Here is a 24,883-nt window from a genome sequence, read left to right on the forward strand (position 1 = left end):
TGTTGGTGGGGCTCATCAGGGGCTGCTAGGAAAAGATTACGACCACCAACAGTTTACAGTCCTGGTGGGATCTAGCCAGGACAGAACTGTGGAGAACTAGCTCGTGGCTGTCTGCTGGAGTTATCCTCTCCTTAAGGGCGAGCAGATTCTGAGTGTGATGGTTCCGTCATAGAGGAAGCGCAGAACCCCAGTGTTGGTGCGGCTCTTAGGGGAGTGCTAGGCAAAGGCTACGGCCACCAACAGCATTCTGTCATGGCCAGATCTCTGTGCAAGAAGTAGCTGGCAGCTGTCTCTATTGGAGCTGCCATCTGGTTCAGGATGAGCAGGTAGCTGAGTGTGATGGTTATTTCGTAGAGGAAGGCCAGAGGCCTGATGTTGGTGGGGCTCTCAAGCAGTTGTAAAGGAAAGATTATGGCCAGGAACAACTTTCATTCCTGGCACCTTCTGTGTGAGCCATCGCTTGGAAGTTTTTCTCTTTTCGATGTAGTCGTGGCAAGAGGGAAAGAGTGGTTGAGGCAGCAGAAGTGCAGTGCCACAGTGTTGGTGCAGCTGCGAAAGAGGCTGCCAAGGAAGACTGAGAGCCACAGACAGAATTCCTGCCTGGCCTCTTCCGAGTCGAAGCTGCAGCTGGTGGCTTTGGATTTTGTTAGTTGCTGAGGCGAGGCTGAGGGGCAGGGGGTAGAGGTAACGTAGATCCCCATTATCGGTGGGGCTCTTCAGCAGTTGCCAAGGAAAGATTACGGCCACTGACAGCTTTCAGTCCTGGCCAGATCTCTGTGGGAAAAGTAGCTGGCTGTTGTCTCTTTTGGAACAATCCTCTGGTTAAGGGTGAGCAGTTTCTGAGTGTGAAGGTTATGTCAAAGAGAAGCACAGAGGTCCATGTTGGTGGGGCTCTTAAGGGGCTGCTAGGCAAAGACTACGGCCACCAACAGTTTTCAGTCCTAGCGAGATCTCTGTGGGAAAAGTAGCTGGGTGTTGTCTCTATTAGAGCTATATTCTGGTTAAGAGTGAGCAGGTAGCTGAATGTGACAGTAGCTGTGAGTGCTAGGCAGTAGAGCAAGAGCAGAGCCCCATTTTTGGTGGGACTGTGAAAGTGTTACCAAAGACTTAAGACAATTTGATGAAGAGCCCCTTTGTGTAAATTTTGTACAGATAAAACGAGCAGGCTTGTGTACCAGAGATGAGCAAGTCTGCATACCAAGGACAAATAGGCCTACATACCAAAGATTAGCGAGTAACAATATGTGATAAAAGGGCCAGATGTTCCTCAATATTGGTATTGTACCCCCTGGCTCTGCTGACTGAGTTACAAAATGAGCCAAACCCGGAGAAGCGGAGTTAATTTAAATATATGACTGAGGTTTGAGCTCCAAAGAGCTACAACCCTCAAAAGAAAAGGAGGGATTGATACCATAGTAAAACTCTATTTAGCAATTTAAGTGTTGTCTGCTAAATATTAGGCTAGGCTACCAATTAGCTACCAATTATGGCATGCATTGTCCTATTCAGTAGGTAAGAGAAAGGATATATGGTCAGGATGTCCTTGTAATTAGAAACTAGGTAGGCTTCAGTAGGTCTTTATCAGTTTTGGGTATTTGCAAGAAATGCAAAGTATGCAGAAGTTAACTGAGCCTGCACAGAAGCAGAGTTCAACCAAGGGACATGGTGAGGAAGACTATCGAAGACCACCAGAGGACCCCCAAAGACCACCTCAAGAGTCAACTGCGCATGCGGATCACTCATTAAGGACGCTGCAACTTTAAATGGAGATGAGACTTGCGAGAACCAATAGGAACGAGGATAACTAAGCGAAACTGTAAAAATATTGATAACTGTTGCTCGAAAGGTATAAAATGCTTTACTGTGTGTTAACCAGGTATGCACATTAGGTGGAGTGATCGCCTGTGCACCCAGCACTGAAATAAAAGAATGCCTGCTTCTTAATGCTACATTGGTGTTAAGAGGTTTATTCCCGATTTCGGTGGCAAAAGGGCTGTCAAGGGAAGTTGAGGGACAGCAACAGCATTCAGTCTTGACACCTTCTGTGGGGGAGTAGTCGCTGGAAGTTTTCCATTTCGGAGCATGTCCTGTGTACAGAGAGACAGACTGAGCGTAGCGACAGCTGGCTAGGCATCGCAGAGTCCCAGTGTTGGCAGGGTTGTGAATGGGCTGGCAAGGGAAGGTGAGGGCCCACAACAGCTTTCAGTCCTGGCAACTATTGTGTCAGAGTCCAGGTTGTGAGTTTACATGTTGTTGCTGGGTCTGGCGAGGGTGCGTGTTAGGTGGCAGAGCAAGCGCAGAGCCCCGTGTTGCTGGGGCATTGAATAGAATGACAAGACAAGGAGAAGGCTAGCAACAGCTCTCAGCCCAGGCCAGTTCTGTGTCAAACTCCTACGTGGTGAGTTTTCTTCTTGTTCCTGGATCTGATGGGGGTGAACGTTAGGTGGCAGAGCAAGCGCAGAGCTTCGATGTTGGTGGGGCTGTGAAAGGGCTGCCAAGGGAAGGTGAGGCCCAGCATCAGCTTTCAGTTCCTGCACCTTCCATGTAGGAGCAGTGTTGTCATTTTATTATTGTTGTCACTTTATTATTATTACCATCATCATTATTTTCCTTCCTTTCTTTCCTATTAAACTGTCTTTATCTCGACCCAGGAGGTGGTTTTTTTTCTATTCTCTCCCCCATCCCACTGGGTGGGGGGAGTGAGCGAGCGGCTGCGTGGTGCTGAGTTGCCGGCTGGGGTTAAACCACAACAATCGGATTAAGGAAATAAGGAAAAAATTAAATAATGGCAACATTGAACTAAAACACAGAAGTAGAAAAAAATTTTAAAAGTGAAGGCACTAAGGAAAAACAAGAAAAAATAACTGAAAAATAAAGACAGCAAACGACATAAAAGTAGAAAATTTTAAAAGCAAGTGGGATTAAGGAAATAAGGAGAAATTAAGAAATAGTGATGGAAAACTAAAACGGAGATGTAGAAAGAAAATCTAAAAAGCAACAGCACTAAGAAAACACAAGAAATAATTTTTTTAAAAAACAGCAAAGGGAAAAAAGTAGGCATAGAAAGAACTTTTAAAAAGCGATGGAGATTAAGACAATAAAGGGCAAAAATGAAAAATAGGGACAGCCAACTAAAATGGAGACGTAGGGAAAAAAGTGAGGACACTAAGGAGAGATAAGAAATAATTACAGATAAAGACATGGAAAGGAAAAAAAGTAGGCATAGAAAGAACATTTTAAAAGCAATAGGCATTAGAGAAATAAAGGAAAACGTTATGAAATAGGGACAGCAAACTAAAACAGATGTAGAAAGAAAATTTAAAACATGAGGGCGCTAAGGAGAGATAAGAAATAATTAAAAATTAAAGAGAGCAAACAGGATAAAAGTAGACAGAAAATTTAAAAAGCAACAGTGATTAAGGAAATAAGGAAAAAATAAAAAAATAGCGATGGCGAACTAAAATGGAGACGTAGAATGAAGATTTTAAAAGTGAGGGCAACTAAGGAAAGAGAAGAAATAATTAAAAATAAAGACATCGAAGGGAAAAAAGTAGGCATAGAAAGAACATTTTAAAAGTGATGGGCATTAGGGAAATAAAGGAAAAAACTAAAAAATAGGGAATAGTGATGGGCTACAGGCCGGAGAGGAGGAAGGGAGAGGGAACCAGACTGAGAGAGTTGGAAAAGAACAAAGAATAGTGATGGGCCACAGGGCAGAGAGGGAGGAATTAAAAAAGGGGACAGTGAGGTGGACAGAAAGAGACTAAGAAATACCAAAAAACCTCAATGAGCTAAAGGGGAGAGGGAGAGGAATTAAAAAATAGGGACAGGGAGCCAGACAGAGAGAGAATGGTAAAGAGAAAAATGGGCTATGGGACAGAGAGGGAGGAAATTAAAACATAGGGACAGGCACCTGGAACAAGCAAATCTGAGAAAGAAAAAGTGTATCTAGAATACAGGGCAGAGAAAGAGGATGTAAAAATAGGGACATGGAGCCAGACAGAGAGAAGGGGGGGGGGGGCAGAATTGTGAAGGGGTAAAGGGCAGATGGGGAGGAATTTAAAAAATTGGGATAGGAAGACAGACAGATGGATGAAGAAAGACAAAAATAGTGCTGGGCTGCAGGACAGAGACGAAAAAGAGGGACAGGGAACAGGACAGAAGCACAGAGAGAAAAACAAAACTGAGAGGTAGAACAACAGAGAAAGAGGGGGACTTGAAGAACGAGAGAGGGAGAGGTACAGGAAAGCGAAAAAAATGACAGCGATGAGAGAAGAGGGCAGTGGGACAGGGATGGACCGGGATGCAGAAGAGGGGTGACATGGCCCCAAGGGTCCAGGGCTCACCGCAGCTCCCGCTCTCAGAGCTGCTGGGAGAATTGGAGACTTCGCAGTCATCTTTCTCATCTCTCTCTCCCCCCCTCCCTTCCTCCTCTGTAGCTCCAGCCGCTTGACTGTCATCCACCTAGAAGAACAGACTGGTGTCTGAGGCTTCCCAGACACAGCCCAACACACGCACACGCTACATGGCCGTACTGTGCTTTTGGTTACACATACAGACCCTGCCGTGCACGTTGGTGATGGGATCTGCTGAGGACTACGCTAAGAGGGATCCTTCCTCACCTGGAGAGGCAGGCTGTCCCCTGCCTGCAGCTGGAGGATCCCCTTTATTTTATTCTTCAGCTGCTTTACCTTTTTCTGGCCTCTCCAGCTTCAGCCGTGGCAGCTCCTGTCCACAGCCCGTAAGTGCTCCAGCTGTCCCTTTTCGCCCATGCCGCTCGGAGAACGAGGCCAAAGGCAACCCACCCAAACCTGAGCCAGATGCAGTCCACAACATCCCCGGGGAGGAGTCCTCAGCGCTGCCTCTGGGAGAGGGAAAGAGCAAGCAACTGTTATCCACAGTGATGACTGTGGCTCTCCTCAGGCAGGAACCCCTCCTTCCGCAGGAGCTTCTGGAGACGCCGCTCTGTCCCCAAACTGATGCTAACGGTACCTGCATTGATGGAGAATAAAGCATATTCAGGGGGCAGCTTGCTGCCGTGAGGACAGGGTTTGGGAGCAGCCTGTAGCTACGGGACAGGCTTCAGGGGAGGTGCTGGAGCTGGGGGCAGCTGCATGGGATGAGCGGGGCTGGAGGAGTTTTGTTGAGCTGGGGAGGCACCCGGTGCCTCTTCCAGGGGGTGGGAAGGCCTCCAGGTACCCGGAGGGGGGGGCAGCCATCTCCTGCCCCTCTTCCTGCTTCCTCTCCACCAGCTCTCAGAAAATCCCTGGGAGCTGCCCTCATGGGGCCCAACTCCAACTGACCGTCAACCTGTTGGTTGGAAACATCCTTGCAGCTCGTTGGCACTCTCAGGCAGGCGTGCCCCAGCAGCACCATCCCCTGGGGCTCCAGCTCTTTTACACAGAGGGGCCATCCCCACCAGCCTCACTGCCCCCCCCGGGGCTCTTCCACCCACAGCTGCAGCCATGGCCCCTTACACCCACTACGTAACCTGCTCCCCTGGACTGGGTGACAGCCACTCACCAAGTACAAAGGGCTACAAACACAGCCATGAGTGCAAAGGAGACAGCAAGTGTTTATTCGTTAACGTATGTAAGTCCTGGGAGTGAGTCTGCTCCAGGGCTCGGTGGCTGTACACGCACCCTTTGCCTGGGACAACTCGGCAGTCGTGACTGGAGCAGCCGATACAGATAACGGAAATACAGCGATGGGGAGCAAGACAGAGGAACAGAAAGAGAAAAATAAAATGAGGGAGAAGGACTGAGGAGCAGAGAAAGAAAGGTACAGGGAAAAAGGACAGTGAGATGGAGAAATCGATAAAAAAGGGATGAGGAGCCCTGCAGGGACATGGCGGAAGAAAAACACAGTCAAGGAGCTGGACGCAGGGAAAGAGAGAGCAGGGAGCAGAACAGATAGATCGAGACAGAAATTGAATGAGAGGAATAAAGAAGGCAGGAAGGAGAGAGAAAGACAATGAACAAGCCAGAGGAATTGAGGAAAAAAAGAGACAGATCAGGACAGAGAGATGGAGAAAGAAAAAACAGTGGTGGACTGCAGGATGAGAAAAAAGGTCAGGGAGCAGGACAGAGGGGAATAATGGGACAGCGAGCTGGGCAGGGGGATATAGCAAGAAATGATGGGACAGGCAGTGGTATGGAGATATACAGACAAAAAGTTAGGGGAAGGATGGAGGACGGAGAGAATAAGAGAAAAGGGACAGGGAGTGGGGCAGAGATGGAGAAAGAAACATTGGAGACAGAGAGAGGACGAGAGCGACAGGACCAAGGCAGAGAGAGAGAGAAAGAAAAAAAGAGTGATGGGTAGCAGGCCAGAGGGACAAGGAAAGACAGGAGGAAGGACAGAGGGATATAGAAAACAAGTGAGGGACAGGGAGACAGAAAGTGGGATACTGTGAAAGAGAGAGGGACAGGGAGCAGGACACTGGGATAGAGATCAAACACGAGCAACAGAGAGAATGACAGAGAGGTGGACCAAGAGAGAAAAAACAGGGACAGAGAGCAGGACAGAGGTGAAGCAGTAAGTAATAGGGGACAGAGGAAGAGAGACAGAGGAAGAGAGGGACAGGTAAGACAACAGACAACTGGAGAAAGAAAAGAAAGGGAACAGCACAGAGGGCCACAGAGAAAAAGAGAGGGATGGCAGAAAGAAAAATAAGATGAGGGAGAAGGGCTGAGAAGCAGAGAGAAAAAGGTACAGGGAAAAGGACAGAGCTGGAGAAAACAAAGACTGGAGGCAGAACAAAGGGAAAGATTGACAAGGAGAGGGATGGAGGAGAAAAAAATAATGATGGGCAGCAGGATAGAGGAAGAGAGAGAAAAAGAGCAAGAGCAGGAAGAGAAGGAGAATGACAGGATGTAGAGAGAAAGACCAGGACACAGAAAAGGCGGGGTTGGGGGGGACACACATCAGAAGAGTAGAAAGAAAAAGACAGGGATGGGGAACAAGACAGTGTGATAGAGACAGAGGGAGGCCGTAGGATGCAAGGCAGCAGCACAAAGGGTCAGAGAGAGTAAGAGATGAACAGGAAGGAAGACAGAGACAGTGAGATACAGAATGAAAAAAAACAGTGACAATGAGCAAAAGGATAGAAAGAGAAAGAGAAGGAAGGAGGGAGAAAGATAGTAAGGCAGGGACATGGAGCAGCACATACAGGCACAGAGAGGAAAAGAATGCCAGGGAACAGACCAGAGAAATTGTGGGGAAAAAAAGAGATGGATGCAGATCAGGACAAAGGGAAGGAAAAGGAAAAAACAGCAGTGGGCTGCAGCACAGAGACAGAGGATGGGAAAAAAAAAAGAGGGAGAGGGAGCAGGAAAAAAGTGCAGAGAGAAAAAGAAAAGGGAGCAAGAGAGAAATAAAGGGAGAGAGGAAGAGGGAGCACGTAGCCTTGCTCACGCACTACATGGCCGTACCGTGCTGCTGGTGATGCATACAGACCCTGCGCTGCACGTTGGCGGCCTGGCCTGCTGCGCACTACAAAGAGGGATCCTTCCTCACACGGAGAGGCAGGCTCTCTCTCTTGCCTGCAGCGGGAGGCAGCTGCTGGCCAGATGGCCTTTGATTACTTTTTTTTTTACCTTTCTCTGGCCTCTCCAGCTTCAGCCGCGGCAGCTCCTGTCCACAGGCAGTAAGTGCTCCGCCTGTCCCTTTTCGCCCCCACGCCACGAGGAGAGCGGGGCCAGGCAGAGACAGCCCACGCAAGCCTGAGGCGGGTGCAGTCAACGGCATCCCCAGGGCAGGAACGGACAGCCGCATCCTCAGCGCAGCCTCTGGGAGGGGGAAAGAAGCAGCGACCATTATTACCGTCGTTTGCCCCTGGCTGGAGCCCCTTCTTCCGCAGGAGCTTCTGGAGATGCATCGAGGGCCAGCTTGCCGCCGTCGCCACAGGGCTTGGGGGCAGCCTGGGGCTACGGGACAGGCTTCAGGGGAGGTGCTGGAGCTGGGGGCAGCTGCACGGGGCGAGCGGGACCGGGGGAGGCTCAGGGGGAGCTCTGGCGAGTCGGGGAGGCGCCCGGCGTCTGCGCCTGGGGGGGTGCCCGCCTCCTTCCCCTCTTCCCTTCCGTCAGCTCTCGGGTAACTCCCTGGCGCCGCCCTCACCCGGCTCGCCTCCAGCACACCGGCAGCCTGCCGGCAGCGGGCGGTTTGAAGCTTCCCGTCCCGCCGCCCCCGCAAGAGACACCCCCGCACCCGCCGAAAGCGCTCGCTCGCCTCAGCCCTCAGCCGGCGCGCCGCCATGCTGCTGCCGGGCACCGCGCATGCGCCGGCCACCGACGGCGCGCCGGAGGGGCCAGAGCGGCCGCGCGAACGCCGGGCTGCAGTACCGCGCTGCGGCCGCCAGGCGGCGCTCGCCCGGGGGGCGGCACCGGCGCTGCGGTTCCGCGCTCTGCGCGCCCAGCGCCCGCCGGCACCGCGCGCGGGGGGCGGCACCGGCGCTTCCTTACCGGGAGGCGGCAGCGAGCGCGGCGGCGGCACAACGCCGCCGGTACCGCAGCGCCGCATTGCCGTTACCGGCGGACGGCAGCGCGGAGCACGCGGGCAGCAGCGCGCATGCGCGGCTCCCGAGTTGCAGTGCGGCGCTTTGGTCGCCCGGCGGCAGCAACACCTTAACGTTCCTTTTCTGAGCGTTCAGGTGGGCGAGAAGCGACTGCTGCCGCAGCCCGGTTACACCGTTCAAAGACGGTAACTACTTACCGGGGGTACGGGGCTTGTTTCCCCGCCCTTCTCCCACTCGCAGCCCAGGCAGTAACGTTCATCGCCTCTGTACCAAAAAGCATCCAAGTGGCTCGAGCATTTCCGTCCTTTGCATCTGACAGCTTTAAAAGTCTGGTGGCTGTTTCTGTCCGTGCCCCCACCCCGTTACCTAGGGAAGAGAAGCAGCACAGGGAACCTGAGGAACAGGGTTTTTTCCCCGGAGTAAGCCCCAGGGATTGCTGCATGGGTCTGCAGCATGGGTGGCACCAGGCTTGTGGGAGTGACAGCAGCGAGTCAACAGATGCTGGCGAGAGACTTTAAAAAAAATAAGGCAACACAGATGACATCCTAAAGGCAGGAGAGAAGAGACTGAAAGCTGCTTTGTGTGAGAGGGGCAGCTATGTTTAGCAGGAAACAACGGGTCCGAGCAGACCAGATGCAAGTGGCTGATGTGCAAATGAGTGATACGCTGGTGATCCTTGGGCTTTGTTGTGCTGTTTGCACCTTTCCTCACCTCTGGGCTATCAGTCCTCTGCACTCCTAATCCTGCATACACACAAGGCTTCCTGTGCAGGCCTTGCCACTTAGATAAGAGGCACTGCACGATGTTACTTACCACCCTGCCCTCCAGCGTGCAAATTCAACATCAAACAGGGAAAGCAAAGAGGCATGGTGGTATATTAGATGTCCTTAGCAGATGACCGTAGAGCCCTGGAGGTTCCATCTTTGCTCTGTACAGGAGCGTAGCTCTGCACTCCTTGCCGCTCCTGCCAGCAAGCGTCGCAGTTGCATTTTGCTGCCTGCAATACACAGTACTTAGTAGGCTGGATGGGCTGTTCTGCCAATGTGTCAGGTGAACAGCTCAGTCCCTTTGGCTGCCTGATTCGCCTCCTCAAAACAAACACTTCAACACTCAGTTTCTTTAATTCAGACCCCTCTAAATATCTCCTGGCCTGCAAAGCCATTTTCAGCTAGCAACACAGCTGAAATACAGTGCTGGTAGAAACTGAGCTGCCATCTTGCTTTGATGTCAAAAGGCTTTTGTAACTTGAACCTCTGATTGTTTTGGCATCAAGACTGCATGGCAAGAAATATGCCTCTATTTGAACAAGCAAGACGCCTGCCAAATAGTTGTGCAGAGTGATACATGGCTGCCTGTGACTGACACCTTTTTCTGCTAAAAAACCAGAGCACAGTTCCCTTGTGAAGAGCCACTGGCAGTGCAGAATGTACCTCAGCTTTCCCTGCATCGGCTCCCCAGAAAATAGCTTCTTAGTCTGCCGGGAGCGTGCAGCCGCCTGTCGTCGTCCCAGCCCCTTGCCCTTGAGAAAGCAGCTGCCTGTAGCAGCAGCAGAACCACTGCTGCCCAAAGGAGAAAGGAATGACTTGGTGTGAAGCTCTCCAGGCTCCCGTGTCCCATGCAGAGTCGATGACCTCGGCAGCCTATACACAGGGCAAAGCTAACAGCCTGAGAAGGAGTCACAGGGTGTAGCAGTTTCTGCAACAACCGTGCTTTCCAGCCTAGCTAGACAGAGTAAGAGGCGAGAGAAAGGGGCCTGCTGGGTCCCTTGAGAGGCAGAATTGCTGTAGATCGTGCCGCAGCTGGTTTCGCTCTTTGTCTTTGGCAGAGTTACTTTCCAGAGGTTGGGAGACAGGTATGCTTGCCTGGCACGAGCACTGCTGCTTATGGAGCAAAAGGCACTATAAAGCAGCAACGAAGAACAAGGATGGCCTATCAAGATGGTAGGAGAACCTAAAGCATTAGTCAGGCAGGGCTTGCAACTAACCTTGTGCTGCGGTTTAATCCTAGCCGGCAACTAAGCACCACACAACCACTCACTCACTCCCCGCCCCACCCCCCCCTCGGTGGGATGGGGGAGAGAATCGGAAGGGCAAAAGTGAGAAAACTCACGGGTTGAGATAAAAACAGTTTAATAAAGAAACAACAACAACTTGTAAGGAAATAACAAAGAGAGAAAAATAAAATCCAAGAAAGACAAGTGATAGAAATGAAAACAACTGCTCACCACCAACCGACCGGTGCCCAGCCAGTCCTCGAGCCGCACCCCCCGCCAACCTCCCCCTTCGTTTTATTACTGAGCATGACGTCATACGGTCTGGAATATCCCTTTGGTCAGTTGGGATCAGCTGTCCTGGCTGTGTCCCCTCCCAATTTTCTGTGCACCCCGGTGTGGAACAGAGGGGAGTGGAGGGGGGAGAGGAGGGAGGGGGGAGCGGGGGCACGAGATAGGAGGGCGGGGGATGTCGGGGGGTGCGTCACACGGGAAAAAAACTCGCGTGGGGAAAAATTCACGTGGCGTACGTTTCGGTAGAAAGCACTTGGGGGACAGAGAGACACGCAGAGGGGGACAGAGAGACACGCGAAGGAGGACGGGACAGGGAGACAGACACGGATGGGGGGGAGAGGGACTGGGGTGCGGAGAGACGGACACAGGGAGGGGGAGGGGGGAGAGGGGGCACATCTTGTTGGATGGACCTTCTGGGGCTGCATCACCTCTAAAGATGCAGGAGGGAAGGGACAATCATCCTACGCCACCAAGGCTGTGCAGGGCCAACACCCCGAGACGGGTGCGGGGAGTGTCCTAGGGCCAGGCTGGGGGTTGCGACCGGGCAGGTCTTTTTCTGGTGGTGGGCAGGTGCCGGGTTCCCTGCGCTGGCATTGGTAGCACAGACCCAGCTCAGACATCACACAGACCCCCCCACCCTCTCTGTCCTGCAGCTCCCACCAGATGAGACCCTAGGAAGACGGAGGGCCCAAAGACACAGGAATTTCTTACCTTCAGCGGAAACGTATAAAACCCAAGACTGCCTTTTAGTTAGTGATGAAAAGGAGCAGCAATACCTGCCACTGTGGTGGGTCTCAGGTCGGGAGGTGGAATGCTGCTCTGCCATGGCATATCGCGCAGCGATGCCAGCTCCATCTCTGTAATACCGCACCGAAGATGTGCCCCCCCATCCCATCCCCAGCACTGCATGGGCAGCAGTTCCCTCTTGAACACCATGTACAACAGGACCTGGAGGATCAGCCAGTCTGAAGGAGACCCTGAGAGCAGCAGCTGAAAGGGGCCCTGGAAAGAGGGACACATTTTGCAGAGGAGGGCAGGCAAAAAGCCACCATAGCCCAGTTTCCAGCACCCCAAACCCAGCAGCATTGCCTTCATTAACCCCACAGGAGCTGCATTTGTCCCAGGGCAGGATGAGTAGGTGCACAGCGAAGCCTAGGGGTCCTGGGGCAGGGGGATAGCAGGGCTCATCCCTGGGTCATGTCACTCACCCTAGGAGACAGGGTGACGTGGTTGCTGTGTGTGGAGCCAGGGCTCTGGCACTCATTCTGCCCATTTGTTTTTGCCTGGCATTTCTGATCCTGTAGGTCTCCATGTCTGTGGGTGCCAAGAGCTTGCCATTGTACCAAGCCGTGGGGTGCTGCTGCAGCGAGTGGGAGCCCCAGCACCTAAGGGTCATGCTGTCTCCTGGAAGCATCATGCTCCAGGGTGGGTCCAGGGTCAGCAGGGCTATGTCTGCAGCCATGAAGGTCCAGGCAGGAGGGAGGAGGAGGACAGAGCAGAGATCAGTGCAACAGCATGCATGGTGGGGAGCCCCCAACCCTGAGCACGCAGGCTGGGATGGGGGAAAAGGGCAGAACCCCAATGCTCACTGGGGTTTCTAGGGCACTGGTGGGATTTTGGGGGACTGTCTAATCTTTCAAAGGGGCGGCAGGGCTGGTGCCCGGTGCCCAGTGCTGCCTGGCATCTTTTGAGCCATGGAAGGACAGCAGAGTCACACCGTGCCCTGCTGCCGCTTGAGGGGACACCAGGGCCTGTCGCCTTGTTCAGCAAGAACTGTCCAGGGCCCCAAGGGCTGTTACCATAAATCTGCAAGCAAAGAGACTCACCAGCAAGGAGAAGGGCTTGAGCTGAGAGGAGGAAAGGAAGAAGGGACGAGCACCCTTGGGATGTGCCTGCCAGGCACAGTGTCCCTGGCATAGAGAGGAGTGATGCTGGCCTTGGACATGAGCCATCCTGTGGGGGGAAGAGTTTGGCAAGGCCTGCCAGGTCTCTGAGCAGCAGGGACCCACCAGCAACTCCCCACCGCCCCAGAGCATGGCATCCCCATCTTTACCACGCTCATACCCACCAGCCTTGCTGGACCCCAGTTTCCTTCCTCCCCAACAAATGAGACCACCTCAAGGAGGAAGCCCTGAGCCTACATTGTGACAGGGACGACCACTGCTCCATGCAAATCTCCTCAGCCTGGCAGGATAAATGAAAATCTCCCCTTCCCTGGGCAGAGCAAAACCCCATCCAGACATGCCCCAAAGAGGTACAAGGGGCAAGTGCTCAGAAGAGCTTGTGCTGGAGATGGAGCCTCTGTCCTCCAGCTCCCAAAGCTCACTGTGTCACTGGGGCTCTTTGGGGACACAAGTGTCCTGGTTTCAGCTAGCATAGAGTTAATTTTCTTCCTAGTAGCTGGTATAGTGCAGTGTTTTGGATTTAGTACGAAAATAATGTTGATAACACACTGATGGTTTTAGTTGTTGCTAAGTAGTGTTTATACGAAGTCAAGGACTTTTCAGCTTCTCACGCCCAGCCAGCAAGAAGGCTGGAGGGGCACAAGAAGCTGGGAGGGGACACAGCCAGGACAGCTGACCCAAACTGGCCAGAGGGATATTCCAGACCATATGACATCATGCCCAGTATATAAACTGGGGGGAGTTGGCCAGGAGGGGCGGAGCGCTGCTCGGGAACTAACTGGGCATCGGTTGGCGAGTGGTGAGCAATTGCATTGTGCATCACTTGTTTTGTATAGTCTAATTCTTGTAGTATTGTTATTGTCATATTATTATTATTATCATTATCATTATTTTTCCTTCTTTTCTGTCCTATTAAACTGTCTTTATCTCAGCCCATGAGCGGTTTTTTTTTCTATTCTCTCCCCCATCCCACTGGGTGGGGGGAGTGAGCGAGCGGCTGCGTGGTGCTGAGTTGCCGGCTGGGGTTAAACCACGACATCATGTTACCTCCTGGCATCCACACAGGCCGTCCATCCCCTGGGAAGACAGCAGGCACTAGACCTCGCCACACTCCCCACCAGCCCCCTTTGCCGCACTTACCCAGGAGGAACAGAGCTCAGTTCCCTGCCATCTCAGGCTAGGGGTCCAGCACTTTCCTGCAGAGAGCAACGGTGACGTCCATTGCACAGAGAGAAAAAGAGGAAGGAAATGGCTTTCGTTATTGTTGTTGTGATGACAATGATGATGCAAAGAAACAAGCCCAGCTAACCAGAAGCCTCTGTGTTGCTGTAATGACTGTGCCTGAACGCAATTTTTTTTCCTGTCACTGCATAGAAGATTCAGGGCTCGCTCTGTCCCTGGAAACCACAGCCCCATAAAGCCTCTGCTTCATGCAACCCCTCTGAGATCCCTCCTCCACTCCCTTGGGAGACTCTGCTCCTCCTGGGCGCTGTCGGCATTTCCTGGTTTTTTTCCACCCAGAGAAAAGGGGTTTTGACAGATCCTCCTCTCATAAGACTTTCTGCTACATGTTGTTTCCCTCCTTCCCCAGTGTCTTGGAGTCCACCCATGAGTCAGCACCTGCCTAGCCCTCAAGCAGCAGGAGTCTCGGGCTCTTCTGGGGTCATATTTGTGATTTCTTTGGAGCTTTCTCCTGCCTTCCCAGAAAAACTTTCCCTATGTTGGAGATCAGGCACCAAAGGAAAAGAAACAGGCTTGTTTCTGCTTCTTGCCCCTGACATGGATCACGTTGGATGGGTTGCGACAGGCACAGGACTAGTTATGGGACACTGTGCACCGTGCAACTTCTTGCGCACCACGCAACTTCTTGCGCACCACATTTCAGCAGAGCTGCCCTGAAACATGTAAGAGTGAAGCACAGACCAAGTATGCCCCACGGTCTTTGCCTGCATCTGATTTATCATTTGAGCGTGTTCCACTAGCTTTGGGACAGACAGACAGACTCGAAACACAAACAAAAGCACCAATGTAACCCCTGAACTTAAAGCTCATCTTCACTAAAGAAGCCAAGTCCTTGAATTTATCAGCTTTCCAAGAACCAACGTGTGCTGCAGGGAACTCCTCCACACCTCCAAGAGCCTTGCAGGAGGACACACATTGCCATCACAGAAGGACAAAAAAAAAAAAAAAGAGAAGAAAAGCTTGTTCTAATTTTTGACAGAGGCTGACTTCCTATGAGGAATTTGTAAGCTTGGAAGGAAGGAAAAAATCCTGTATGTGTTCAGGTACTGTACTGAGGGGAAGTTTTATTACCATTTTCTCCGTCCTCTTCTGAATTTCTGATTCTTGGGACATTGATTTTCCTTCTGCCTTTTGGATTCTTATTCTGCTTTCACCCTGAGGTTCAATTCTTACCTTCTGTTGCAAGAGCTCTGAATGTGGCAACCAAGACCGCCCAGCAGATGAAGCCCTGAGGACGAGAGGCCTTCTGTGAAAGCAGCTCAAGACACCCAAGCCCAATTACCTACGAAGCCCCTTATGCAATTACAGAGGCGGTCAGACGATGGGAAAAACCACAAAGGCGTGACGTGGCAACTCAAAGATCTAAAATGGACACCTTACGGCTACAGAAACTGGTGCTAAAAACACAACAGATAAACAAGGACAAGAGAGCGTAACTGCCATGACTGATACTAAAGCAAGCCTCATTGGACAGTTAAGGAAAAAAGGCAAAACTCAGATACTAGAGAAGGCTTGAGTGCCCAGGCACTGCGATAAAGAAAAGACTCCTGGACGGAGGCCGGTATGAGATGAGCAGGGATAATGTACATACTCTTCTCCAAGAAATTCCAGGGAAGACTGTGCCAGAAACCTGCGATGGACATAAGCGCCTCATCAACACCTGTAAGTAGCAGTGACCATGACAGCTGGATTGACAGTGAAGGGATGGACATGAAAATTAAGTCAGGGAACGTGGTGACTAAAAGGCACAAGGGAGCAGAGAGCTCAGAGTTCTGGACAGTATATTTCAATGTACATACCAAATGAGCAATGGGCACTATTCCCTCTGTGGCCTGCTTCGTACGGCCGATCCTCCTACCCCTCTGGCCCTTGGTGTCTCTGAGCCATAGCTCTGAGAAAGTTTCCTACGCTCACACCTAAGCCATGATACATCTCTATTAAAATAGCCTTAAACCACCCTATCCCCTCCATTACCACTTAACTCCAAACAGCCCGTCATCCACTTTGGCTCTGTCGTCGCCAGAGCTCGTACCTCGGGGCCTCCTGCAGGGACGAGACCCATCTAACAGTCAGCCCCATGCACAGTGATGTAGAGGCCCAGATGGCTGACACTGCATTTCTTGTAACGTCGCCATACCTCATATTGGCTGCAGAGCAACTCAAACAGAACAGACCTCATCGACAGCTGAATCCAACTGCAAAACCAACCTGAGGACAACTGATGAACCCACCTCCCTTTCTCAACCATCCCTCGGTCCCAAAACTTTAGAAACCCCTTCTCTTCTTCTGAACTGTCAGGGAAGAAACCCCACTCCTTCCCGACAGCTCCTTTGCCCTGTATTTGCACCCCTGAACCCCCTGTGTCGGCTGCTGAAGCCTGAGGCGCTGAAGCAGTTGGCTGCTCCAAGCCCTGCCCTGCCTCCCGCAGGTACCTCCTATCCTCCAACATCCCACAGGCTCTGGGCTCTGCTACAGGCCCACATAGTAAGTGAATTTCAGACACTTACAGCCTGGAAGGGGCCTGCTGCAGGCTGCAAAGGCTCTAGGGACACCCAGAGCACCTTATCGGCGATCGGGAAAGGCGATGAGCTGTCCCATGCCGTGAAGAACACTATGCCCAATACGCCTGCTGCTTGAGAAATGCTGAAACTGCAGATACAGAGGTATACAAGATGCTCACCCTAACCCCTGCTAGAAGATCTTACCATCAGTTCTATAGAAAAAGATTATGTCAACAATTTTAACAGTATCCAACAGAACCAGTGAAAAAGCAAGGTTCCTTCTACAGTAAACTCAGAAATGCAAAAAAAACTGCAATGCACATAAAATAAAAACAAGAATGCAGAATATTAAACCACCTTGCAACTCCTACACACCCCATATACGATCACTGATCCAAGAACAAGCTGTGCACAACAAATGTACTTTCTACTATAGACACTGCTCAACCTTGACTCACCCTGAAGCTCCTGCCTCAGACAGGCACCTCGGCCTCCCCACGCGTCAGAACGCAGCTGCCCTAACAGCTCGGCCAGCTCAGAGCTGCAGCCGCCTGAAGGAGCAGAGCACCCACCCCAAAGCAGCACAGGGGCAGACCGAGCTCCCTGCGGGGCGGCCAGCGGCTCCTGCCCCCCCAGCCTACAATCCCCTGGGAAAGGGGCGGGCGGGCGCCAGGAGGCACGGTGGGCTTTGTGCTCTGTGCAAAGCCCCGAACAAAGAAATGGACCGTTACTGGAAATCGTGATACCTGCTCTTTTGCTACAACTTTGTCTATCACACCAGCCATGTGACCGGATCGGTAGTTAAACTTAATTTTACTGGGACAAACACAAACTTCTATTTAAATAGATAAAAATAGCTGAAGATCATACTAACCCATGTGGGAAAGTAGTTCATTAAATGCAATAGCAACACTATTAGCAGAAATGATGCGCTTTAGTTTCCCATTGAAGAAACCAAACACTATGCGGTTACAATTCATTTCTATCAAGACCAGACATATTTCCTAACTTCTACCAGAGCTACATTCTGGATAGGACTGAACAACAAAGCAGAACTAGATCCCACATGAATCCCTTCTCAAACATATCTCCAGTTGCAAAGTGAATTATTTACTGTAAATCACCAACAACTCTGAGTCACCGAAACTCCTTGATGGTCTCACTAACTCCCTCAACAGAAATAGACGAGCTCCAAAGGATAGAAAACACCCCAAAAAGCATGGAAATACAAGGAATGCATCTCTTAGGAGGACTATGAAGCCAAGAGAAGGCTCTTGCCTTCTCTGAAAAACCCAAGAGGAGATCTGAGCTGACAAGACATATCTTTGGGATACCAGGGACTGAACAGAAACATACTATAAGCCATAGAAATGAAGACTGCTCTGGAGCACAAAGATGGCTTCGGAAAAAGTTCTGACAGAACAGGAGACATCATCACAGGGATTAGAGAGGTCCTGAGGAGGCCGGAGAGACTAAAGAAGTCCTGGGACACAATGAGGAACTCAAAAGGGAATTTAACAAAGTACAGATGCCCTCAGCGGCCGGGGACCGAATGGAGGCACACTGAACAGATGAGGACAAAAAGACCAACCTGGTTAACGGATAAGGACTCAGGAAGGGTTCTGAGGGAAAAAAGGGGTGAAAGTGCCCTCCCGAGCAAAAACAGGGCACTGGGGATGTCTCAGGAGAGCTCAGCAAAGGGAGCAGAGGGGTCTTGAGAGGGGCAGAGAGACCAAAGAAGCCTCAGAGACAACAACGAGGAACTCTGAAAGGGATTTCAACGAAGTACAGATGTCATCAGGGGGGCAGGGGCCAAATGCAGGTACCCTAAATGGCAAAGAGGGGACTGAACAGAGGAATCCTAGATAGCGTAGAGGACAAAATGTGTGTTCTGGGCCTCAAAGAAGGCATTAGGAATGGTTCTGAGGGAGCAAGAGGGGTCCAAAGTGCACTACAGAGATGAAAGAGGGCCGTGGTACCCAAGGAAGGTCTCAGGAAGCATTGTGAAAGATGTTCCCTATGGCTTTTGCCGAGCTTTGGTGAAGCCCACAAGAGGCCCTGCTGCCTTCCAGGGTCTCCGACAGCTCCTGCCGGGCTTTGCCGACGTCCACGTGGGGCTCTTCTGCCTTCCAGAGCGTCTGACAGCTTTTGCCGGGTTTGCCGAGGCCCACAAGGGGCCCTGCTTCTCTCCAGAGCGCCCCAGGGCTTTTGCCGGGCTTTGCCGATGTCTGGGCAGGGCTCTGCTGCCTTCAAAAGTGTCTGTTGGCTTTAGCCTGGCTCTGCTGAAGCCCGCAAGGGGCCCTGCTGCCTTCCAGAATGCCCTGCGGCTTTTGCCAGCTTTGCCAAGGCCCTTGTAGGGCCCTACCCCTCTCCAGCATCTCATGTCTTTTTCTGGGCTTTGCCGAAGCCCGCGAGGGGCCTTGCTTCTCTCCAGAGTGCCCGAGGATTTTTACCACGCTTTGCCTATGCCCAGAGAGGGCTCTGCTTCATTCCAGAGCGTGTGATGGCTTTGGATGGGCTTTGCCAAAGCCCACAAGGGGCCATGCTGCCTTCCAGAGTGTACGACAGCTTTTGCCAGGCTTTCCTGAGGCCCATATGGGGCTCTTCTGCCTTCCAGAGTGTCTTGACAGCTTTTCCCAGGCTTTCCCAAAGCCTGCAAGGGGCCCTGCTTCCCTCCAGCATGCCCCAGGGCTTTCACTGGTCTTTGCCAGGGTCTGCAAGGGTCCCTGCTGCCTTCAAGAGGTCCACAGGACTTTTGCTGGGCTTTGCCATGGCCTTTGAAGGGCCCTGCTGTCTTCCAGAGCGCCCTAGGGCTTTTGCTGGGCTTTGCCGACACCTGGGCTGGGTGCAGGGTGCTCGGGGGGGGGCGTTGTGTGGCTGGGTGTGGGGTGTGAGGCTTGGGGCTGGGCTGGGTGCAGGGGGCTGGAGGCCAAATTTGGGGCTGGGTGTGAGTTGTGCTGAGCCGAGTATGGTACTGGGTGTAGGTGGGTGCCAGGGCGGGCAGAGGAGGTGCAGGGGAAGTGCCGGGGCGGTGCCAGGTGAGTGTAGGGTGGCTGTGGTGATTGCAGGTGGGCACAGGGGCTTAACTGTCACAGTGCCCGGCTGTCACGGTGCCCTGCAGCGCCCGGCTGAGTGCAGGCCAGGGGTGCAGCAGAGGGCGGTGGCGTGCCTGGCCGGGGATGCCAAGAGAACACTGGTGGGGACACCAGAGTGGATGAATGCAGCCCCCTGAAGCAGCCCAGCACTGCAGCCCTGCACCACCACCACCCCCCCTCCTGCTGCTTTATCGCCACCTGGGGCCCCTGAGCCCCACGCCTGGCCATGGAGTGCCCTGTGTCCCCTGTCCCACAGATGCCTGGCTGTGGGGTGCCCTATGTCCCCCCGACCATGGATCCCTGGCCATGGGGTCTCCCCTATGTCCCCCATCCCCATACATCCCAAACCATCGGGTCCCCCCATGTCCCCAGCCCCACTGTTCCCTGGCCATGGGGTGCCCCATGCCCTCTCACCCTGCCCCATCCTCAGTGCAATCCCCATGTCTGCACAGTGCTCCCAAGCATGCCAGAGGGCACCCAGGCATGGGACATGCAGTGCCTGACCCCCAAGAAGACCCTCAGCACCCTCTGTGCCCCCCACCTCAAAACCAGCACCAAGCACTCCTGCAACACCCACCCCTGCGCCTTGGAGCTCGGTAAGGGGCTGGAGCAGGAGTGGGGCCGGGACACCAGGGTCCCCAGTGCCCCATCCAGCAGTCTCCCCCCACCAGCAGACAAGAGTTGCAGGGACATATACTCCAACTGTGTGGTGGTGGTCCAGGCCTGGCTCTGCATCTGCTGCCCCTCCCTGCACCCACAACCCACCACTGCCACCCTCCGGGACCCCGCAGCTACCCCTGGCCCACAGGACACCTCTGGGGGGACAGCAGCCACGTGGGGCAAATTAATTTGGCATCCCATCTGCTTCCCACAGGGACATGGGGGGACGGGCCATGCACCACGCATGCCCCCATCAGGGGCTGTGCTGCTCTGCAGCCTGTCCCCAGTGTCCCCACAGGCACTGGCCTGCTCAGGGACACCCGTGTCCCGCCTGTTCCCTGCACCACTCCTGGGCACCCCACGGGACGCATGCACCACTGCTAGGTGTGGGACTGGGGCTGAGCCAAGTGAAACAGGGCTATTGAAGGGCGCTGGCCATGGGGCTGTTAGCAGCATGCCAAATGCAGGGCTGGGGACTGGGTGCTGGCCGTGGGGCTGGGTGCTGGCCATGGGTGCTGCCAGAACACTGTGTCCTGCCAGCACATTCCTGCCTGAGTCACTGCCGGTTCCTGCCTGGGCAGGTCGGCGGCCACAGCCCCACAGCAGCCCCACGCTGGCGCCACACAAGGCCCACACCAGCCCCACTCCACCCCACGCCCTGCAGCTGGGCCAGCCCCACACACACGCAAACCCTGCCCCCACGCCCTCATCAGCGCATATACACGTATAAGTGCCTATACCCCCACTCACCCCTATGCTCCCCCACACCTTATAAACCCTGTCACTGTAGAGCCCCACCCACAACCCATACACCTCCTCTGCCCTATACACACACCCTATACGCCTTATAACCCCCATATCCTGTACTCCCCAAAGCCCCACAAACACCCCTGTATCCCACGCTCACACTGTTTATGCCCCCATACCTCAATACACACACCCTACACCCCTCATAACCCCCATGCCAGGGGGGGCTGAGGCATCCAGGCCAGGAGGAGGAGGAGGAGGAGGAAGGAGGCCTTCATCAGGACAGCCTCCTGCCCAGGGCCAGGCTTGTGAGCCGGGGGAGGCGGGAGGGCCATATCTGCTACCGCCCCAGTGTCGCACCCCAGGGCCTGGGAGGGGGATGGGCCACCGGACGCCTGGGTTCCTGGAAGAGGCCCACGTGACTTCCCCATATGCTATTAGCAGCCCTTGTTGCTGGGCAGAGCTTTGCCGTGCCGGCCAGAACCCAAGGGTGCACCCTGACACCCAGCCCTAGCACCCTGAGAGGGGCCAGAGTGGGTGGGGGCAGCGGGGCCCGACCCACCGGAGGCCAGCATCCCTTCCCTGGGGGGACAGGATGAGACCCCAGGTGACTGGCCGGCCAGCCTGGTCACACCCCTTTCCACTGGGAGCCAGGGGGCTGAGGCCTGACAGGCTCATTACAGGAGTGCAGTGACACCCCCCCCACCACCCCCCGCCTGCCGAAACCGACAACCAAATACTTGTCATCTCAGCCCAAATGAGTCACCCGCCCCCATGCCTGGCAGCCTCCCCCAGCAGGGACAATCCCAGGGAGCTGGGGGGGGGGGGGGGGGGGCAGTCCCCAGCACCCACCTGTGGCCACCCTGATAACCCCGGGGCTGTTTCTCTGCGGGGCAGTGCTGCTCCAGGAAGCCCCTCTCCTCCCAAAGCCTCTCCTTTCAAGGACCTGTCCCGGGGGGGGGGGGGGGGGGGCAGGTCCTGTCCCTGCCCAGTCCCCCCGACTCAGTTCCCAGTGGCTCCTCATGGACCCAGCTCCACACTGCCCCCACCCCCAAGACACCGGTTCTGGGAGGGGATGCACCGCCCTGCCCCACAGATTGGGGGGGGGGGGGGGGCAGGAGGGCGGTGTTGTTCCCCCCCAGGGCAGGTTGTGAGGGGAAGAACTGTGCCAGCAAGATAGGGGGGCAGCCACCGAGCAGCCCCCTAACCTCCTGGAACCCCCAGGAAGAAAGGGACACATTTGGGGCAAAAACAGCCCAGGCTCCTGTCACAAGAAATAACATGAAATATTATCGAGCCGCCAACGCATGACTGGGGCCACCGAGACAGAAATGGGCAGGAATTCGGGGTTTTTTTGCTCGGCCAGGGGATTTTTTGCATTTGCATGTGCCCCCCCCCCCCCCCCCCCCCCCCCCCCCCCCCCCCCCCCCGCCCGACATCAATGCGAGCTTTTGAACACCCTCCCTGCCAGAGGCAGCAGGGCTGGATCCTGTGTCAGCCCCGTTTGGTGCAGAGGAGGCAGCAGGAGGGGAGGGTGCTGCTTTTCTAACACTTCCCCTCCCACCACGGGACAGCACCCAAAAGCCCAGCTGATGGTGAGAAATGCCCATCTGCCCTCTTTCCCAAGGGTCCCAGGCAAAGAGGGACCCCAAATCAGCCAGGCCGGGTGCCAAAGACAGCCCTAAGCTGCAACACCACCCCCACCCCACCGCACACCATCAGACACAGCGGCCGCTTTAATTCCCCCCACCCACCCTCTTATTTACACAAAACATTCAGAGAAGTCGAAGCCGGCTTCTGCGAAAAGCCCTTACTGGAGCGGAAGAGGAAGCCCCTGGTTTATCGGTGCTGAGCCAGGCGTTATCGGAGCGCTGCGGCTTCCAGGAAACGCCAGCAGCCCCGACCCCCTCCGAGCCCGCCAGCACCTTTGCATATTTCCATGGCAAAGGCCCAGCTTTGCATGAGGGCCCCGCCGCACCCCAGGGGACCGAACAGCCCGCAAATACACAGCATTTAAAAAAAAAAAAAAAAACAAAACAAGAAAAACCCCCACAAAAAAAAACATTTTGCAATATCTGCATAGCAGGGCTGAGCCGCCAGCTTGTTTTCAGTAGCGAGGGCCTCGCCAGCACTGCAGGAAGCTGTTGCCTCTCCCCTGCCTCACGCCATCTGCAGTAAGGGCTGGCAGCCCACGAGGCTGGAGCCACCACCCCCTCAGGATGGGGATTTTCCAGCCAAGGCTCCCACAGCAGAGCTGGTCCTGGCGGGAGGAAGCTGTTCATCAAACCACTGCCCAAGCAAGGTCTGCACGTAATCGGGCTGCGCCCTCCAGCCCCAGGCAGGCTGCGCGCTCCCTCCATCCCCAGCCTGCAGGAATCGAAACTCGGGGGCCGCATGGCAGGGAGCAGTCTGGGGGAGCACGGTCCCCCTAAAGAGGCCTCCTCAGCAACTGCAACACCAGCGTGCTCTGCACAGGCAGAGGAGGGACAAGACTAATGCTAGACGACCAAAGCTAGAGTGAGTCTTGGAAAGGGCAAGGAGCACAGCCCACCCCCAGGCTCCAGGAACAGTCCCCTCTCCTCGGGGCTGCAGGCCCCCACCTCGCTGACGCAGAGGGTGACAAGCCCCAGCCACCCAGCGCAGGCACCCAGAGAGCCACAGTACGCTTCGCGGCACCGCAAGAAAAGCGGTTTCGGAGCGTGCAGGCACTGAGCACAACGCACCTCACGGACTTTCCCCACCCACGTACACAGTGAAGGAGAAGAGCATCTCAGCACGGAGCAGCGCTGGGGAGCCCCGATGGGTGACACAAAACACCCAGAGCAGTTTTCCACAGCCCGCAGAGGCTTTCTAATAAGCAAGAGGCTGTGGGGTGCCCCACAGGCAGCATCTGTGCTAACAGGCCCACATCAGCAAAGCAGAGCAGGAGTATTTAGCACATCAGCAACTCATTACAGGAAACGGCAAGTTTTATACTAGAGGATTGAGAACAAAAGACATTTATTAACAAAACTAAGTGCTTGTTCAGCAAACAAGCAGGCCTGACAATAGCACCATCTTTCAGCTCTCCATTTGGGTTTCCATCGGACATCACTCGGGCTGCAGGTCAAGCATCGTGGATGAGGATGTTCCTCGCTGTGCGGGACTTGGTCCCACAGGGCAGAGCTCCCCAACAACCAACCGATCCACAGTTGGAGGGCACAAGGCAGATGAGTGCTGCAAGCCCACCAAGAAGCAATGCTACCAGCTGGGGACCAGGGACCGAGCCCAGGGCCGGCACCGACGGACTTGCACAAGCTGCAGATCCGAGCCAACGAGTTTTATTCTGCTCCAGAACGTTTACATTCAAATATCAGCTTCGTTTGACTCATGGCTTAGAGGATCAAAATGAAGGGAAGACAAGGAAGCAATCGATACCAACTTCCACAGCTCCCCACGTGCTACAAGGGCTAGAATAACCAAAAAGATTAAAATGAACAGAAACATCAACTGTTGCCAGCAAGCTGTGGGCACAATGAGAGTCCACCAGGCCACTGATCCTTGTTACACTCCCTGGCAATGTTGCTCAAGTACATCAGAGAAAGGCTCACTTGGAGTCAAGGCAGAAGGGCTTCGCCACAAAAATGCTACTTCACATGAGGAATGAAGTACAGTGCACCCATAAGCAGTTCTACCACATTCAAAATCCCTCCTTTTTGTATCTTAGCTCTGTAAAAATGTACATATTCTACAGATTTATAGATATTTACAGGTTCTCTACAGCCTCCCCACCCCTTGTGGGGTTTTACATACAAATGCACTCCCTATTTTTAAACCGCCTGTGCGTGGTGAGTCGCATCAGTGTAGCCGAGATCAGCCAGACAGGCCAATGCAGCCGCGCCGCAGCTGGTTGTGGTTACCACCCCAAGCCCCACCTCACCCCCCCCCACCCCCCC

At 53.9% G+C, this 24,883-nt stretch overlaps 1 protein-coding gene and 1 pseudogene across 1 annotated transcript; both read right to left on the reverse strand.

The window, feature by feature from the left end:
- Nucleotides 1–227: 227 nt before the first annotated feature.
- On the reverse strand, nucleotides 228–15,229 carry LOC127026878 (uncharacterized). Its single transcript, XM_050912172.1, has 7 exons — nucleotides 15,017–15,229; nucleotides 13,844–13,899; nucleotides 8,713–9,512; nucleotides 7,599–7,790; nucleotides 4,692–4,864; nucleotides 1,934–2,087; nucleotides 228–384 (listed from the first exon to the last, which is right to left on the reverse strand). The coding sequence occupies exons 3-7, from the start codon at nucleotides 8,955–8,957 to the stop codon at nucleotides 228–230; spliced, it is 921 nt and encodes a 306-aa protein (XP_050768129.1). The 5' UTR covers nucleotides 8,958–9,512; nucleotides 13,844–13,899; nucleotides 15,017–15,229.
- On the reverse strand, nucleotides 11,023–12,830 carry LOC127026879 (uncharacterized; annotated as a pseudogene).
- Nucleotides 15,230–24,883: the final 9,654 nt, after the last annotated feature.

The sequence above is a fragment of the Gymnogyps californianus genome, chromosome 29 (assembly GCF_018139145.2).
Source record: "Gymnogyps californianus isolate 813 chromosome 29, ASM1813914v2, whole genome shotgun sequence".
Lineage (NCBI taxonomy): Eukaryota > Metazoa > Chordata > Aves > Accipitriformes > Cathartidae > Gymnogyps > Gymnogyps californianus.